Consider the following 19880-nt stretch of genomic DNA (forward strand, 5'->3'; position numbering starts at 1 on the left):
TCAGTTTCTTTTATATGTTTACTTTTTTTTTTTTTTGTATTTTCCTGAAGCTGGAAACGGGGAGAGATAGTCAGACAGATTCCCGCATGCGCCCGACCGGGATCCACCCGACACGCCCACCAGGGGGCACGCTCTGCCCAGCAGGGGGTGATGCTCTGCCCCTCCGGGCGTCGCTCTGCGGGGACCAGAGCCACTGTAGCACCTGGGGCAGAGGCCAAGGAGCCATCCCCAGCGCCCAGGCCATCTTTGCTCCAATGGAGCCTTGGCAGCAGGAGGGGAAGAGAGAGACAGAGAGGAAGGAGGAGGTGGGGGTGGAGAAGCAAATGGGCGCTTCTCCTATGTGCCCTGGCCGGGAATCGAACGCACGCCAGGCCGACGCTCTACCGCTGAGCCAACCGGCCAGGGCCTATATGTTTACTTTTTTATGAGTGACATTAAAGTAACTCTTACTAAAAGAAAGTCAGACATGTTATGTAATAATCAGTACATTCTTGATAAGGAATTGATTTCATAAGGAAATAAGCATACAGGAATTTAGTTAAATTTGAGAATGAAAGGTTAGCATAATTTATTGAGTGATTTTATTGAATACTAATATAATATTTATACAATGAATTTGAATAAATATTTTTGCAATATGTATACAAATATTTATTGAGCATCCAGTGTATGCTAGACTCTGTTCTAGGTTCTAAGTTAATAAAAGATATAAATAAATAAAACAGACAGACAAAAAAATCCCTGGCCCTGCCCCTTGGAGTTTACATTCTCATATGAGAGACAGACAATAAAGCAAGCTAAACAAATGAACACTGCATGTAATACATTACATAGTGGTAAAGTGCTATGTGTCAAGAAGTGTAGAGCCTGGGATTTTACATTACTTAAGCTACCAAGCAAGCCTGTCAATGTTCGGGGATGCTAGCGGAAGTCACAAAACTACTGGATTGGAAACAGAGGACCACTTTATTATTCAGGGCAAAAGCAGTAGCCAGAGGTCTGTGCTGGTGCTAGGTTCCCATGCTCCCAGCCCCGAGTCCCATGAGGGCCCTGCTGGTGGGACTAGATGAATGCCTGCACATGCAGTAGGTTGCATTATGGGAGAGGAACACAGGGGGATCTGTTTTATAGTAAGAGGAAGCAAGTTGCTCTTTGGGAGAGAAGTAACCTCAGCCTTCAAAGTTACTCACTGTATATAAACCCTGAGAATTGGCCAGGTAAGGAGTGCTTGAGGTATTATAGCAAGAACTTGCTGGCCTGACCTGTGGTGGCGCAGTGGATAAAGCATTGACCTGGAAATGCTGAGGTCGCCGGTTCGAAACCCTGGGTTTGCCTGGTCAAGGCACATATGGGAGTTGATGCTTCCTGCTCCTCCCCCCTTCTCTCTCTCTCTCCTTTCTAAAAATGAATAAAAAATAAATAAATAAATAAATAAATAAATAAATAAATAAATAGAACTTGCAGGAATGTTCAGGGTCCATGACAAATTGCCTCTCTTAATTCTGTGTAGAAAAGTTAAGCAGGAAAGGAAGAGAGTAGCTATTTAAGTACTATTCTGTTTTCCTTATGCATATAAAAATACTATTCCATATAACAGAAACCATTGTTTTACTTGTGGATATTTTGTTATATGTTTTAAATACATAGATTTCAGTAAAAGTATGAATGTTACCTTGAATTAGATAATTTAAACTACAAAATATTATTATTATTATTACTATTTTGTGACAGAGACAGAGAGAGACAGAGGACAGATAGAGACAGACAGGAAGGGAGAGAAATGAGAAGCATCAATTCTTTGTTGCGGTTCCTTAGTTGTTCACTGATTGCTTTTTCATATGTGCCTTGACTGGGGGACTACAGCAGACTGAGTGACCCCTTGCTCAAGCCAGCGACCTTGGACTCAAGCTGGTGAGCCTTGCTCAAACCAGATGAGCCTGCTTTCAAGCCGGTGACCTTGGGGTTTCAAACCTGGGTCCTCCACATCCCAGTCTGATGCTCTAGTCACTGCGCTACCACCTGGTCAGGCTAAACCACAAAATATTAATAACTATTTTTAACTATAATTTTCAACTGTTAAGGGTTTTATTTTAGTTCATTAGTGACACATTACATTTTCCTTAGCACATTTAGAATAATTTATAGAATTATAATTAAAATCTGTTTCTTTTAATGCCTGCCATGTGAGATAAGGCATATCTTATTTATAGTTTGCTCCAGTATAGCAAGAGTCTTCTGAAACTCAATATAGCAAACAATGCTTAAAGCTTAATTTTAAAAGCTAAATCAAATCCAGTGTTAACTTGTATTATATCATATTTTGTTACTTACACGTGGGTATTTAGATTTGTGTGTTAATTTTCTTTAAAAAACATTAAAATTTCTGTATGTTATTAAGTCCATTTCTCAAAAAAAAAAAACATGGTAAATGAATAGTTTTTCCTCCCTGCTCCCCTCCCTCATTTATTATGGACTAAAAACATACTATTATAAAAATAAGAACCAAAAACTACAAAATACAGTCCCCAGTATTTAATTTGATTCTACAGTTACAAAATTCCTCTGTCAAATTAGCATAGAAGTTTCTAAATGCTTACTATCAATTTCTATACTTACTGCATTGCAGACTGGTAATAAATCCTGAACCACTATTTGAATAGTACTATTGTAGATTGTCCTCTATGGTAACAATTTTGGGGTTAAGGATATAGCTGCACCGTATCCTCAATGTCTATCTTTCTTGGATCCATTTTTTAAAATTTGGACCCATTAATGAGTTCTCTATGTTTGTCAGTTATTATTCAGAATATTCTTTGTTTATCTAATATACCTTTCAAGCTTCAATTGTCTCTTCATAGTTCAAATATTTTAATTTTGGTGAGTGATTTTACCCTTTTTATCATATCTAAAGCTTTGAGTTTAATTTAAAATCTGTGGTATGAATGATGCAAATGTAAAACCTAGGGTTCTAGCTTAATCATCATACCTGTGTATCAGAGAGAGAAAGTTTGTTCTATAACCCCTTTTAGCTTTCCTAGTTGTTCTGGTCACTAGTCTTTACCGTTGGAAAATTATGAAAAACTTAATGTAATCCTACCATTGTTACTAGAAAAACTGCAATAATCTGATAATATGTCATAAGTATAATAGGAAGAGTGTTGGTTCTGAATTCATTTTTCTATAGCAATATCCAGCTGTTTTAATACAGTCATGGAAAAATTATTTCAGTTTCCTTCTCTAAGAAACAGGAATACTGTAAAGCTCATAAGACACATAATAGACGCTCAATAAATGTTAGTACCTTTCCCCATTTTTCTCTACAAAGTACCATACATTATATTATGTTTTTCTTTACCAACTAAATTAACTATTTCTCCATGCAGCTTGAAGGCCACTGATCTTACTAATACTGGATATCATTATTCATATTTTGCTTTTATTTGTAGGTTAATGTTAATTTCCTCTTTTGCTCCCAACTGTCCCCCAAAATCTCAGTTGCGAATGTTTTTTTCCATATCTGGTTTTATTTTATTTTATCATCTAATGCGTATATATATATATTATATATATATATATGTATGTATGTATGTATATATAATTTTTTTTTTTTTTTTTTTTTTTTTTTTAGAGAGACATACAGGAAGGGAGAGAGATGAGAAACATCAATTCTTTGTTGCGGCACCTTAGTAGTTCATTGATTGCTTTCTCATATGTGCCTTGACTGGGAGGTTCCAGCAGAGCAAGTGACCCCTTGCTCAAGCCAGCAACCTTGGGCTTCCAGCCGGTGACCATGGGGTCAAGACTATGATCCTGTGCTCAAGCTGGAGACCCTGTGCTGAAGCCGGATGAGCCCGCGCTCTATCCGGCAACCTTGGGGTTTTGATCCTGGGTCCTCAGCATCCCAGGCAAATGCTCTATTCACTGCACCACCGCCTGGTCAGGCATCCCTACATTTCTTATATTTGCAGAGCAATAAGTATTCCTCTAGCATCTAAAGACTCCAGGGCATCCAAGCAGTGATGTAAAGATATAAAAATCTGGAGCTGAAAAAGATATGGATTTAGAGGTCATTAGCATATAGATAGTAGTCTCAAGTATAGAAGGATTGTTCAGAGACTCTAAGGAGAAAAGATGGAATTCTGGAAGTAGTAGCATTTAAGATGTGCAGGAAGAAGCAGTCTAGGAAGGACCCTGAGAAGAGATTCCAGAAAGTTAGGAGAACCAGGAAAGAGAATGGAATGAATAAAACCGTAGCAAAGCATTTCAAAAAAGAGGGAGTGATCAGCATTTTAAATATTGTAAAGAAGTTGTGCAAGCCTGATCAGGCAGTGGTGCAGTGGATAGAGCGGGGGTTCCCAAACTTTTTACACAGGGGGCCAGTGAGTTCACTGTCCCTCAGACCGTTGGAGGGCCGGACTATAAAAAAAATTATGAACAAATCCCTATGCACATTGCACATATCTTATTTTAAAGCAAAAAAACAAAATGGGAACAGCCTGACCAGGAGGTGGCGCAGTGGATAGAGTGTCGGATTGGGATGCAGAGGACCCGGGTTCAAGACCCCGAGGTCGCCAGCTTGAGTGCGGGCTCATCTGGTTTGAGGAAAAGCCCACCAGCTTGAACCCAAGGTTACTGGCTCCAGCAAGGGGTTACTCGGTCTGCTGAAGGCCCACAGTCAAGGCACATATGAGAAAGCAATCAATGAACAACTAAGGTGTTGCAACGCGCAATGAAAAACTAATGATTGATGCTTCTCATCTCTCTCTGTTCCTGTCTGTCTGTCCCTGTCTATCCCTCTCTCTGACTCACTCTCTGTCTCTGTAAAAAAATAAAATAAATACATAAAAATTAAAAAAAAACCCACAAACCTTAAAAAAGGGGGAACAAATACAATATTTAAAATAAAGAACAAGTAAATTTAAATCAACAAACTGACCAGTATTTCAATGGGAACTATGCTCCTCTCACTGACCACCAGTGAAAGAGATGCCCCTTCTGGAAGTGCAGCAGGGGCCGGATAAATGACCTCAGGGGGCCGCATGCGGCCTGCGGGCCATAGTTTGGGGACCTCTGGGATAGAGCATTGGCCTAGGATGCAGAGGATCCAGGTTCGAAACCCTGAGGTCACCAGCTTGCCTGTGGGCTCACCCAGCTTGAGTGCAAGGTTGCTGGCTTGAGCATGGGATCATAGACGTGACCCCATGATTGCTGGCTTGAGCAAGGGATCACTGGCGTGTCTGGAGCCCCTGGTCAAGGCACATATGAGAAAGAAATCAATGAACAACTAAGGTGCCACAACAAAGAATTGGTGCTTCTCATCTCTCTCCCTTCCTACCTGTCTGTCCCTATTGGTCCCTCTTTCTGTCTCGCTTAAAAAGAAAAAGGAAAAGAAAAAGAACTTATGCAAGATAATAACTGGAATGTATTCCTTAGTTCTGACAAATTGAAAATCACTGTTTACTTTAAATAATTTTAGTAGAATAGGGCCAATAATCAGTCTATAGTGGATTAAGCAGCATATAAAAAGAGGAATAAATTACAAATGTAGACTTTTTTAGTTAACATGTTTATGGAGCAAAAAACAGAGGTGTGATAGCTAATATTGGCTGTTTTAGTGTGTTTTTTTTTTAAAAGAAATTTAAGCATGATTATATATTAGGAGGAAAATAGCTGTGAAAAAACAAAACAACTAGGCCCTGGCCAGTTTGCTCAGTGGTAGAGCGTCGGCCTGGCGTGCAGGGGACCCGGGTTCGATTCCCGGCCAGGGCACATAGGAGAAGCGCCCATTTGCTTCTCCACCCCACCCCCCCTCCTTCCTCTCTGTCTCTCTCTTCCCCTCCCGCAGCCAAGGCTCCATTGGAGCAAAGATGGCCCAGGCGCTGGGGATGGCTCCTTGGCCTCTGCCCCAGGCGCTCGAGTGACTCTGGTCGCACGGAGTGACGCCCCGGAGGGGCAGAGTGTCGCCCCTGGTGGGCGTGCTGGGTGGATCCCGGTCGGGCACATGCGGGAGTCTGTCTGTCTCTCCCCGTTTCCAGCTTCAGAAAAATACTAAAAATATATATATATATATATATATATATATATATATATATATATATATATATATAAAACTATAAGGGACTATTAGTAACTTAGTAAGCAAAAACTGTTGGAATTTTCCCTACTTAAGTTGATTCAACTTGAGAGTGTTTAAGAATTTAACTCTTAAATTATTTGGTTTTTATATTTTGTATGTGTAACACATGATTGTTATAAAAAAAACCTCCAACTTTACAGAAGTACATAATAGAAAGTAAAAAGCCTTCTACCATTTCAGTGGTAACTGCTATCAGCAATTTTACATGTGCTATACAAATTTTTCCTCCTATGCATGTACTAATGTTTACCTGCATGTGAGCACATGTTGTCCTAGATGTTTTTTTACTTAGTATAGTCAGCTTATAATTCAGTGATGGAACTTACGGTAAAAATAAGCAAGCCGCCTGACCAGGTGGTGGCACAGTGGATAGAGTGTCGGACTAGGATGTGGAGGACCCAGGTTCAAGACCCCGAGGTTGCCAGCTTGGGCATGGGCTCATCTGGTTTGAGCAAAGCTCACCATTTTGGACCCAAGGTCGCTGGCTCAAGCAAGGAGTTACTCTGTCTGCTGAAGGCCCGCAGTCAAGGCACATATGAGAAAGCAATCAATGAACAACTAAGGTGTCGCAACGAAAAACTGAAAATTGATGCTTCTCATCTCTCTCCATTCCTGTCTATCTGTCCCTGTCTATCCCTCTCTCTGACTCTCTCAGTCTCTGTAAAAAAAACAAAACCAAAAAACAAACAAACAAAATAAGCCTACAGAGATTTTTACATTTTTGATATTTAATATATGGTTAACCTTCACATTCAGGAATTTTATTTACAAATATCTTTTCTACTCTTTGTCTTTCCTCTTTAGAGTGGATGTAACTGAAATTCAGGTAGCTTTAATGATCGTCTTTGTGTTGTCTACATTTGGAGGAGCAACAATGTGGGACTTGACGGTAAAACTGAATGTTTAAATTTATATTTAGGTATTTTTTAATTATTTAGGAAAAATATTACACTATTTTCTTCAGAAATTCTTTACATTGTATTTACTATTCATTCCATTTCTTAACCTTTCCTCTTTGTTTTATAAGTTTATTATCCGATATACCTTATTATGGCATTTTCCCCTATGCATGAATATATTACCACATAGAAGAAAAACAATGCCATTTCCCTAATGCAAAATTAAAAACACTAGTTGAACTACTTTCTCTGGGCCATAATTTATCTCATAAACTAGATATTTAGAAAGTAAATTCAATAAAATTTTTTACATGTAAAATTTAGGAATATTAGGAAATACTGCTAATTTGCATTTTTATAACCTATTCTGAGGTGAAGTTTCCGTATTAAGGAATGTTTTTATTTATTTATTTTTATTTTTTATTTTTTATAAATAAAATTTTATTTTAATGGGGTGACATCAATAAATCAGGGTACATATATTTAAAGAAAATATTTCCAGGTTATCTTGTCATTTAGTTCTGTTGCATACCCATCACCCAAAGAGAGATCGTCCTCCGTCACCCTCTATCCAGTTTTCCCTGTACCCCTCCCCCTCCCCCTCCCCCTCTTCCTCCTTCCCTCCCCCACCCCCCGTAACCACCCCACTCCTGTCCATGTCTCTTAGTCTCACTTTTATGTCCCACCAATGTATGGAATCCTGCAGTTCTTGTTTTTTTCTGATTCACTTATTTCACTCCACATAATGTTATCAAGCTTCCACCATTCTGCTGTAAGTGATCCGATGTCATCATTTCTTCTAGCTGAATAATATACCATGGTGTATATGTGCCCCATCTTCTTTATCCAGTCTTCTAATTTTTTTTACAGTGATTAAAAGCCTTTAAGCAAACTCTTGGCCAATACAGCAAGAAACCATAAAAGAGCAGTGTCCTTAACATGTTCACCAAGTCCAAGTTGGCCCCATCACCATGCCAAATCCCTGAAAAATGCAACCCAACCACAGTTCAGTCTGTTAGGAGCTGTCACAGGGAGCAGGAGTCCAGGAAAAGTCCACATCCAGGAAAAGTCCGCATGGCACTGGAATTGTTGTCACCATTCAGGAATGTTTTTATTTTCTGCTTGGATGGTAACTTCAGTACTTTGATAAAAGTTGACTCTCAGGAAGCCACTGTCATAAATTTATGCTTTACCTAGGAAGAAACTATAAAGAAACAAATGATTCTGTCTCTACAACCTAAATCTACCACAGTGGCTGACTTACAACCTCATGCCCATAGAGTTAGGAATAAGAATAAGGATAATATCAATAGCCAACAACTAACAGTTATTCAATATTTACTATGTTCCTAAACATTTTATTATCATTGTTTCATCTGATGCTCAGAACAAACCTATAAAATAGATATTATTCTGTTTTATAAATAAGTTTTAGAATGATTAAGTAGGTGGTCCAAGAACATAGTGAGTAATGAGGCTTGGAATTAAGTAGACTGATTCCAGACTCTGTTTTTAATCACTAAGCTACATTATACCTCCAGTGAAAATAGTACAAGATATAAAATTAAACATACTCTTACCATAAGATCCCTTGATATTTATCTAAGTAAGTTGAAAACTTATATCCATACAAAAACCTGAACACAGATGTTTATAGCAGTTTTTTTCATGATTACCAATACTTGGAAGCAACAAAGATGTCCTTCAGTGGGTGAAAGGATAAACTATGGTATATTCAGGCAATGGGATATTAGTCAGTGTTGAAAAGAAAGAGCTGTCAAGCTATGAAATGACACAGAGAAACCTTAAATGTATATTACTTAGTGGAAGAAACCAATCTGAAAAGGCTGTATATTGTATGATATTCCAACTATATGAAATTCAGGAAAAGGCAAAACAATGGAGATAGTGTAAAGGTTAGTGGTTGCCAGAGGTTGTGGGCAAGGAGGGATAGACAAAGCACAGAGCATTTTTAGGACAGTGAAACTATTCTGCATGATGTTGTAATGCAGGATACCTGTCCTTATGCATCTGTCCAAACCTATAGAATGTACAACACCAAGAATGTGCCCTAATATAAACTCTGGGCTTAAGGTGATAATATGTCAATGTAGGTTCATGGATTGTAATAAAGACACCACTCTAGTGGGTGGTGTTGACAGTGGGGGAGGTAGAAGGGGGTCAGTAGGATCTGTGGGGACTCTGTTTTCTGTACAATTTTTCTGTGAACCTAAAATTGCTCTAAAAAGTAGTTCCATTAAAAATAGTAATGGGGGATTTCTCTGTGGCATTTCACCTTGGAATTGCCAATTGCAGTTCATATCACTAGGTTCAGAAATAGACCTTGAGCATATTTTTAAGTAGTGGTACATTCCCTGAGACATTCATATTCCTTCTCATCATATAAGAATAAAAAATAGAATCAAGTATATGCAATTTTAGGCTTCTAGAATATACTATATGAATGTGATATGTCTTATATAGTAGCTGCTCTGCTAGTATCCATAAGAAGGTAAATGTGGACCTAGAAGCAGTTAGGCATCTCTGGTCATTAAATCAGATGTGGTTGTCTTAAATTTGGGATTCTGTTTTAGTTTTAATGGGGAAGAATTTAACTTCATCTTAAAATCATTTCATTCGATGGTTTGGCAATACTATAGGAAGAAAGCACATCTGCTTAAGTCTCACCAACAAGAATACTTATCATATTTTAGAGGTAGAATTTTTTAAATTTGTTAAATCTGTAGTTTCCACACATTTTGGTGCAATAAATCAAAGTCTATTTTCAAAACACAATAGCTTACAGCTTTTGGCAATTCACTGTTACTGTTTTTTAAATCCTTTGCTGCCTTTGGAAGTTTTCTTGAACAACAATTGACCAGGTAAATATACTGCTAGAATTTTATCCTGGATATTACCTACACAAAAATTTTTGCATGCACACACATCATGATTGTCACATTCATGATGCAGATCATTGTGTCTGACTTTCCTGTGATGCTGCCTTTTAGAAGTACTAAATCCAATGACTTTTTCATTCCTTTAAGTCAGATGAAGATTTGTGAGATTAAATGTCTCATCACAATTATATAAGTAGACTTAGCTGAATTTGGTGGATTCATTTTTCACTTAATGAATAAAGCCATTTAAAGAAAAGTTACCACTTCCGGCTACATTCCAGAAGTTAAGGTTTGATTATAAGAAATGATAACTTATTGTACAGAGCTGTATCATAATATTTCTCTATTATTTAATAGGAAAAGAAATTCTGTTTTCTTAATGATTTGTTTCTTTCCTCTACCCTTAAAGATACCCATTCTAGAAATAAAATTGAAGATCTTTCCAGTTCTTGGAGTTGTAGGTGGAGCGATATTTTCCTGTTCAAATTATTTCCATGTTATCCTCCATGGTGGTGTTGGCAAGAATGGATCCACTGTAGCAGTAAGACATTAATTTCATGATCATTGAGTATTAACTTTGTTCAATTTACTTATCACCAGCTACAGAGTTACTAAAAATATGCTGCAGTTAAAGAATGGGGAAGGGAACTAAGTATCTTTTTTTTTTTTTTAGATACTATTTTTTTTTAATTTTTTAAAAAATGTATTCATTTTTAGAGAAGAGAGAGAGACAGGGAGAGAGAGGAGAGAGAGACAGAAAGAGAGAAGGGGGAGGAGCTGGAAGCATCAACTCCCATATGTGCCTTGACCAGGCAAGCCAGGGTTTCGAACCGGCGACCTCTGCATTCCAGGTCGACGCTTTATCCACTGCGCCACCACATGTCAGGCAGAACTAAGTATCTTAAAGGATTCTTTTTAGGCACATAATACAGAAGCATTTTTAAAACAGTTTAGGCTAATAATGAAGCATTTTTCCTCTTTCCACAGCCTTACTGAATAGGCTTTTCTGGCATTTCGTTTACTCATCCATTGTTTCATTACTGTACATAATTAAGTAATGTAATTAGGTAATGTAGTAAGTGTAATTTACTGTACGTAATTAAGAGTTGCCATTTATTTTCTTGCATTTTGTGCCTTACACTAATACTCAGAGTAGAAAAGGCAGAGAATGAGTTCCTAATTGAATGCAGGAAAGTTGCCAAGGGTCATGGTTTCACATATGGGGTATTACTAGTAAAGTAAATTTTATTGAAATATATATATTTTTAAACTTTTATTTTAAAAGGTAAAAATTTTAAACCTTCATTCTTAAACTGACCAGACAAGATCGGGCGCGTCCAGGGTGGTAAGGCCGCAGACGCCTGCATTCTTAAATTGAGAGGATAGATGTTTTGTTTTGTATTCTTTACACTTTGTTCATTCTGTAATATTCCTGTATTGATTCATATTTGTTTTTTAAATCTTCTTTAATACTTTACATAGGAGTCAGAATTCTTGCCAAATTTTAAACAAATATAATACAGTATCCATGCTTTTAAAAAACCAATTGTCATCTTCAAGGTAGTTGCACATAGAATATAAATACTGCCCTGATCGGTTTGCTCAGTGGTAGAACATTGGCCCAGTGTGTGGAAGTCTGGGGTTTGATTCCCAGCCAGGGCACACAGAAGAAGCACCCATCTGCTTCTCCACCAGTCCTCCTCTCCTTTCTTTCTGTCTCTTCCCCTCCCGCAGCCAAGGCTCCACTGGAGCAAAGTTGCCCGGGCGCTGAGGATGGCTCCATGGCCTCCGCCTCAGGCTCTGGAGTGGCTCTGGTTGTAATGGAGCAGTGCCCCAGGTGGGCAGAGCATCGCCCCCTGATGGGCATGCCGGGTGTATCCTGGTAGGGTGCGTGTGGGAATCTGTCTCTCTGCTTTCCCACTTCTCACTTCAGAAAAATACAAAAATAAATTTTAAAAATAAATAAGTAAATAAAAAGAATATAAATACTTATTCCAGTGATGCCATCTTTTATTAAAACATTTTTGGAGTGTCTTTTTAGAATTGCTTTTAGCTGTAGATCATTCTCTTTAATTTCTTTGGTGTAATAGTTCAAATTTTTTGTCCTTCAAAGGTGGATTTGATTTTTTAAAAAGGTCAGGAATCTGGAGCTAGGTCTGATACATAAGAGGAATAATCAACATGGATTACAGCATTTTTACTTAAAGTCTCATCTTCTTAAATGACTTATAAATCAGCTTTCAAGACAATTTCAAAGGAATCCACATAATTCATAAATTATCACTCTTTATGAGAATACATTATAATCATAATACAAAAGCAAAGTATGAAACTCATTTAGTTACATAACTTCTGATATATTTGGGAAAATTGACTTGTTTTTTGAGATATTTTGTCTGTTGACTTCAGGACAGTACTGTGCACAAGGTGCTTAGGAATACTAGTTGTTTAACCACGGGCACTAAAACAGGAGCTGGAACACGAGTTTCACTAACAAAAATATGGTTTAGTAAGGATCAGTGTCCACTTTTGAAAATATTTTACTAAGAAATAACTTATAAACTGTTTGAAGGAAGACAAGAAATCAAATACTATGACTAAAAAATGGTTTATTTCAAACTCTTAAATGGGTGGTTTTCCAACTTTTTTAAGCAGATTTTTTTTTTAGGGGGAGAGAGAGGGACAGACAGGAAGGAAGAGAGATGAGAAGCCTCAACTCATAGTTGCAGCACATTAGTTGTTCATTGATTTCTTTTTCATATGTGCCTTGACTGGGGGACTCTAGCTGAGCCAGTGACCCCTTGCTCAAGCCAGCAACCTTGGGCTTCAAGCCAGTGACCTTTGGGCTCAAAACAGTGACCATGGGATCATGTCTACGATCCCACACTCAAGCTCACAACCTCGGGGTTTCGAACCTGGGTCCTTGGCCTTCCAGGTCAGCACTCTATCCATGGTGCCACTACCTGGTCAGGTGTAGCCGATTTTCTTGAATTAAAATCTACAGAATCGTAATACAGATAAAAGCACTTTTAGTCTAAATGTTTGTTATTACTATACAGTGTAGTGTTTTATTATATGATTTTATAGTATTACTGTAATTTTATCATGTTATAATTTATAACTTAAACAAGAATAAGTCTTCTAATGGGCACATTTATAGTAGTGATTATATATTTAGTAAGTCTTAATACCAAATTTATTTCAGTATTTTGTTTAGGCTAGCAATGCTGAGAGAATCCTAATTCACATAGATAAAAAATGTAATGAGTTGTAGACTGCATTTGCAGTCTAAATACAGAAAAAGGGCAATGGTGTTGGGACTGAGAGACCAAGTCAGACATATCTGGATAAAAATATGTTAATTTGGCAGTCCAAGTGTTGATGGCCTTTATCTTAGTAAAACTTGGTAAAAAAATATTTTTAGTGGTTATTAATTTAAAATGTGTATGCATATAAAATCAAACATCTATAGCACTGTATTATGTCTTTGTAACCCTAGAGTTCTGTGAAAGTTTGAAAAGCACTTCTAATGTCTGTATTCTCCTTTCATACTGTTTTTTTTAGGTCTCTGGTTCCTAAAATAGATGCTCAGAAAATGCATTGTAATAAATGCAATGTTAAAATGTGATGCTGATTTTCTGCTTTATCCTTTAGGGCACCAGTGTCTTGTCACCTGGACTTCACATAGGAATAATAATTATACTGGCAATAATGATCTATAAAAAGTCAGCAACTAATGTGTTTGAAAAGCATCCTTGCCTTTATACCCTAATGTTTGGATGTGTCTTTGCTAAAGTCTCACAAAAATTGGTGGTAAGAAATTATTTCATGATTCATACTTGGTCCTCAACCACAGAGCTGGAAACTATTTCATATAATGGGTAGGTTTTTTTGTGGTATTATCATCAGAATAACACAAATAGTTACCTATTTGTCTTCCAAGTAAAGTTGTGAATGAGTTCATCTCATATTCAGGGTGACAGATTCTTTTAATTATTTATTAAGCTATCATTATCAATTATAACTTTCTGATAACAGGAAATTTAAGTATTTGAAAATTTAATAAGCTACTCAGTCATGAATCATGACTAAATTTTAGAGTATTTCTATATCAAATGTGAGATTAAATGGTCTCTTTATTCTTAATAGTAAGTTAAAGTTATCAGTTCTAAAAGCTAAAATGTTTAAAATTTAACAATTATTTTATTTCTTTTATAGATAGCGCACATGACTAAAAGTGAACTTTACCTTCAAGACACTGTCTTTTTTGGCCCAGGTCTTTTATTTTTAGACCAGTACTTTAATAATTTTATAAACGAATATGTCGTTCTATGGATAGCAATGGTAAGTTCTTTTCTAAGATTTTATTTTAACAGATGTCAGATAACACTATGCTTGAGTCATTTCAGTGAAATATCAGGTAGTACCCCTAGTCTATACAGTAAATGTTTCTGTAAAATGACTTTTAAGCTGTGAATTGTTTTTTATTGAGTATAGAATGGCCCACATATCTGGAGATCCTACTTCCAACAACCTAAGTCCTTAAAAATACAACTGTATCTAAGAACAACTGTATTTTCCTCCTCCCCAAAATACATAATACAAAGATGTCAAAAATTACTTTACTCTTCCAAAGGACTATAATACTTATTAGTATCTGATTTTTACTTAATCAAGCTTGTTAGAATTATTCTGAGTTTATAGCCGGTAACAGGTAAATTAGATGGAGTTAGTGTTAGCTAAGGTGAGCACTTATTCCATCAATAACTGTCAGCTAATATTAAGGAAATGAAACAGAACAGACTGTTTTACCAAGTACAGGACTCTGGGATCATTTTGTGGTAGAAGTAAACAACTATATATCTGTATAGTAAACAACTATATATCTGTATATCCCTCGAGGATAGTGCATAATTTATGATGATGACTCTCATCAAGCAAAGGTTAAATTCTCATTGATCACATCCTGCTTAAGGAAGTGATATGGATAATACTTATGTTCAAAATATTCATTATTCAAAATGATTATATAGGATTCTGTTGCTTTAGCCATCAAAGGAAAGGAAAATCATTGCTGGTATACCTAATCACAAAAGTAGATAAAAGAAGTATTATACTTTCTATTTTATTGAGACATCATTATGGTTGATATTCAGTTACGGTGGTTTTGAACAATTCTGCTATATTTTTCCCTACTTCTGGCCCTCACTGGCCTTCAGCAAATATTTAGAGTAATATAAAGAAACCCTGTAGTGAATCTTTTGATAATAGAGTAATATAAACACATATTAAAAGTGTGCTGAGGCCCTGGCCGGTTGGCTCAGTGGTCGAGCGTCGGCCCGGCGTGCAGAAGTCCCGGGTTCGATTTCTGACCAGGGCACACAGGAGAAGCGCCCATCTGCTTCTCCACCCCTCCCCCTCTCCTTCCTCTCTGTCTCTCTCTTCCCCTCCCGCAGCCGAGGCTCCATTGGAGCAAAGATGGCCCGGGCGCTGGGTATGGCTCCTTGGCCTCTACCCCAGGCGCTAGAGTGGCTCTGGTTGCAACAGAGCGATGCCCCGGAGGGGCAGAGCATCGCCCCCTGGTGGGCAGAGCTTCGCCCCCTGGTGGGCGTGCCGGGTGGATCCCGGTTGGGCGCATGCGGGAGTCTGTCTGACTGTCTCTCCTGGTTTCTAGCTTCAGAAAAATACAAAAAAAAAAAGTGTGCTGAAAGAAACCCTACAGTGAATCTTTTGATAATTGAATAATCTCACCCTATTTGTTAGATTTAGGCACTAAAAAAACTCCATCTGTTCTGTGCAGGGATGATTGAGGTGCATCTGATAATTCTTTATACTGGGTTCTGGAGTAAATTTAATAATATCCATTCCTGGCCCATACAAATGTCTTCCATTCTTCAAATGGTGGTAGGATCCTTGAAAAATTTTTAGGCAATATTCTAAAAAATGTTTGCAGATCAGAATAATTTTAATTTTCTGTCCACTTTAAATAATTTTAGAACTCTAAAACAGTCTAAATTTTAGAAATAGAGTTATTCAAAATATCTGAAAATTCAATGTAGGGTTTCTTTTAGTGAACTTAAATATTACCAAACAGAATTGTTGAACATAATGAAAATACCAGGTGTTACTTTCTTTTTTATTTTTATTTTCCGAAGCCACAAACAGGGAAGCAGTCAGACAGACTCCCGCATGCGTCAGACCGGGATCCACCTGGCACGCCCACTAGGGGGCGATGCTCTGCCCATCCTGGGCGTCGCTCTGTTGCGACCAGAGGGGGTGGTGCTCTGCCCATCTGGGGCGTTGCTCTGTTGCGACCAGAGCCACTCGAGCGCCTGAGGCAGAGGCCACAGAGCTATCCTCAGCGCCTGCAAACTTTGCTCCAATGGAGCCTTGGCTGCGGGAGGGGAAGAGAGAGACAGAGGAAGGAGTGGGGAGGGGTGGAGAAGCAGATGGGCGCTTCTCCTGTGTGCCCTGGCCGGGAATCGAACCCAGGACTCCTGCACGCCAGGCCGATGCTCTACCACTGAGCCAACTGGTCAGGGCCTCGGTGTTATTTTCTAATAAATGAGTTGACTTGGCTTACACTGGTGAGGAAGTTCAATTTTCCTTTAAAACATGATGTGGACCTAACAAAATACATGTGCCCTTTGGCATCCTTAAGAGAAAAGGTTGTTTCAGAAATAAAAGGGTCACATGAACTTTTCAAGTAAATGACAGGGAGTTTTTTCTCTCATAAGTGAGAATTCCCTCTCTACTAGCAGAGCTGTGTGGCTCCTTTTTCTGAAAGGAAGCATTTGCCCCTGGTCCTTGGGGAAATTTTTAGTGTGCTTTCCTCAATTTTTTATATGCCTCCCCTCAACTATGATGTCTTTTTTTTCTTTTGGTCTTGCAGAACTTTGAGGGAGCCTCGCAAGGGACACCCACCTTACTTCTATAGGCCTTTACTTTCTTGTAATTAACTTAAAAGGAGTAAGAAATGTGTATGACAGAATAGCTCCTAGTAGAAATTTGTGGCTTTGTTGCAAAGTAGAAAATTGAAAGACTGTGGAGTCAAGACTCACAGTTAACTTCCAGCTTTTGTATTTTAATCTAGGCTTTTACAGCTGTGCCTCAGATTATAAATTGTGAAATACCCTACATGTTCCAGAGGACTATGAGGTCCAAATATGAAATATATATAAGTACTCTAAAATGTAATCCACTGCTCACAAAAATTCAGTTATTGTATCACTTCATATTCATTTTGAAATATCCCCTAATTTTTGGTGTGGAAATTTCATTTAAGGTTTGAGACTGGGGGTGGAAAGGCAGAAAAATAGCTGTTGCTTCAGAAGAGACAGACCATAATCCAGTTTATATTTTCTTTCTTGTTTCTAAAGGTCATTTCTTCATTTGATATGATGATGTACTTTAGTGCTTTGTGCCTTCAAATTTCAAGATACCTTCATCTAAATATCTTCAAGATTTCATGTCATCAAGCACCTGAACAGGTTTACAAGCATATTGACTAATAGCCCAAGGAAAAGAGGAGAAGCAGTTAGGGGAACCTAAAAGTGAAGGAAATCCCCTTTTGCAGGAGGCTAGTATACTATCAAATAAGGTTATGTTTGAATATAAAATATTAAGTCCTATAGATTCCATTGTCTGTTTCAGTTGTGAAGTTCTTATTGTGTATCAACATTTTTGACCAGATATTCTCAGAGTTAATATAATCTATAAATTAGAAACAAAACATTTCAATTTTTTAAGGATAAGAAAGGGAACCTCCATAGTTCTCAGTAGCAATGTCTTTATCTCAGAAATCCTTATAGACACTCAGGATTTTCATTGATTCATAACATTGTATAAATGCATGGATTATAATACTCTAGTGCCATGATGGCAAACCTTTTTATAAAAACCGCCCACTTTTGCAGTGCTGGTCAACCTGGTCCCTCCCGCCCATTAGTGGGCATTCCAGCTTTCATGGTGGGCCAATCATGGTGCTGTTTGGTTGCTCCACTACCGCCCACCATGAAAGCTGGAAGCCCACTAGTGGGCAGGAGGGACTAGGTTGACCAGCACTGCAAAAGTGGGCGGTTTTTATAAAAAGGTCATCAGCACGGCTCTGGTGAGTCAAATGTTATTTTTCTATTAGCCATTTTCAAAAGAGGCATATTAATTACTATCATATAAAAGGAAATACTTGGTTTTACACCAACTATAAAAGGGCTACTGGAATTTTCCTTGATTTGTATTAAGGCAATTTTGTCTTACTAGTTCAGAAAAACAAATGAATCTTTACAGTGAGAGTAACTTGTTTCCTGATATTCTGAGTTAAAATTTCATTGTCACAAAAATGAAAGGGACATTAAACATCCCTTTATGAAAAATAAGACTACTTAAAGGACAGTTGATATAAGAAAATAATTTATTAAAATAAGGCAAAAATATCTTCCCTTTAGAACATCAGCCAAAGTTGCTACAACAACATATTTCATTTGAGGTAAAAAGGGGTAAGTATCAATTATTCAACCACTAAGTACATTATGTACTGATTGTTATCTTTCTATTCTCACTTAAAAGTATTAATAGTGTTCACTGTAAATAACAACTACCACAAGGCTCTTTGGTGATCCAAATCCTCAGACTCGCTCTTACCCACAGTTCTATTGACCTGTGTTTTTCAACTGCTGATCCATGGACGGATCTGCCAGAAATTTCATGCCGGTCCATAAGAGTTAACCACCCTGATGTTGTATGAAGATTATAGACCCAGTGATCTTAAGTCAGACTCAACTTATTCTGAGGATGATTTCTGCCTTAGCAGTCCCCAAAGTAATTCTATTTTCACCAGTCCCCAAGTATAAAAATGTTGAAAACCACTCCTATAGACCATAAGCCATAGAATAAAATGATAAAAATAAGGGAGTAACGAAAATGTACTATATCTTAAGACAATGAAAACGTTGATAGATAATATTCCTTAAAGGAAAAAATACATATTTATGTGAATTAAGCATACAGAAAAACTCTAGTGTACTTATTTTGCCTCCATAACAATTGGTAAACTCAAATAAGGACCTTCTTAGAAACTTTAGTACTTAAGATTTATATTCCAACATATACTTGGACTTAAAAGGAAATTGCTTTACAAAATACAGAAATTTAGGAAGTAAACTATCCCCCTAATATCAGGTTTGTGTTAATAGTAGAGAACTAATTTCTTCCTCTATAAGCTATCAGTTAGAAAAAGAGAATCAGTGTGTATTTTTAAAATTTTTGAAAACCTTAAAACTAATATAAAGGTGGGTTATAGAGGCAAAAATTAGAATTTAAAAAAAGGAAAAAACAGGAGAAAATCTCCCCTCCCAATGGGCATATTGGGGGGGGGCATATTTTTGTCTTGAATGACTCGATGAAAGCAACTTGAGCAAGAAATAGTTAAGTTTAACTGACTTATTTAAAACAGATCCTGGTGGCCCTGGCCAGTTGGCTCAGTGGTAGAGCGTCGGCCTGGCGTGCAGGAGTCCCAGGTTCAATTCCCAGCCAGGGCACACAGGAGAAGCGCCCATCTGCTTCTCCACCCCTCCCCCTCTCTTTCCTCTCTCTCTTCCCCTCCTGCAGCCAGGCTCCATTGGAGCAAAGTTGGCCCGGGAGCTGAGGATGGCTCTGTGGCCTCTGTCTCAGGTGCTAGAATGGCTCTGGTTGCAGCAGAGCATTGCCCCCTGGTGGGCATGCCAGGTGGATCCCGGCCGGCACATGCGGGAGTCTGACTGCCTCCCTGTTTCCAACTTCAGAAAAATACAAAAAAACATATAAATAAATAAAAATAAAATAAAACAGATCCTGGTGCATGCAGGAGTCTGTCTGTCTCTCTCCTCCTGACTCCTGCATGCACCTGGATGGGGATCTACCTGGCAACCCCCAGTCTGGGGCTGATGCTGTGCCCATCTGGGGCCAGAC

General features: G+C 37.9%; 1 protein-coding gene across 6 annotated transcripts in view; it reads left to right on the forward strand.

Annotated features, from left to right (window-relative positions):
- CHPT1 (choline phosphotransferase 1) overlaps nucleotides 1-19880 on the forward strand; it is a 37041-nt gene that overhangs the window by 16093 nt on the left and 1068 nt on the right. The window contains exons 4-9 of one of the 6 annotated variants that reach the window (XM_066262803.1): nucleotides 6941-7025; nucleotides 10345-10476; nucleotides 13590-13748; nucleotides 14154-14279; nucleotides 17315-17425; nucleotides 18380-18430. In XM_066262803.1, the coding sequence (XP_066118900.1) occupies nucleotides 6941-7025; nucleotides 10345-10476; nucleotides 13590-13748; nucleotides 14154-14279; nucleotides 17315-17425; nucleotides 18380-18424 (658 nt within the window). In that variant the 3' untranslated portion in view covers nucleotides 18425-18430. Of the gene's footprint in view, nucleotides 1-6940; nucleotides 7026-10344; nucleotides 10477-13589; nucleotides 13749-14153; nucleotides 14280-17314; nucleotides 17536-18379; nucleotides 18431-19880 lie in introns of all 6 variants that reach the window. The other 5 variants (XR_010729485.1, XR_010729483.1, XM_066262792.1 and 2 more) reach the window with 5 other exon arrangements.

This window comes from Saccopteryx bilineata, chromosome 1 (assembly GCF_036850765.1).
Source record: "Saccopteryx bilineata isolate mSacBil1 chromosome 1, mSacBil1_pri_phased_curated, whole genome shotgun sequence".
NCBI classification, from domain to species: Eukaryota; Metazoa; Chordata; class Mammalia; order Chiroptera; family Emballonuridae; genus Saccopteryx; species Saccopteryx bilineata.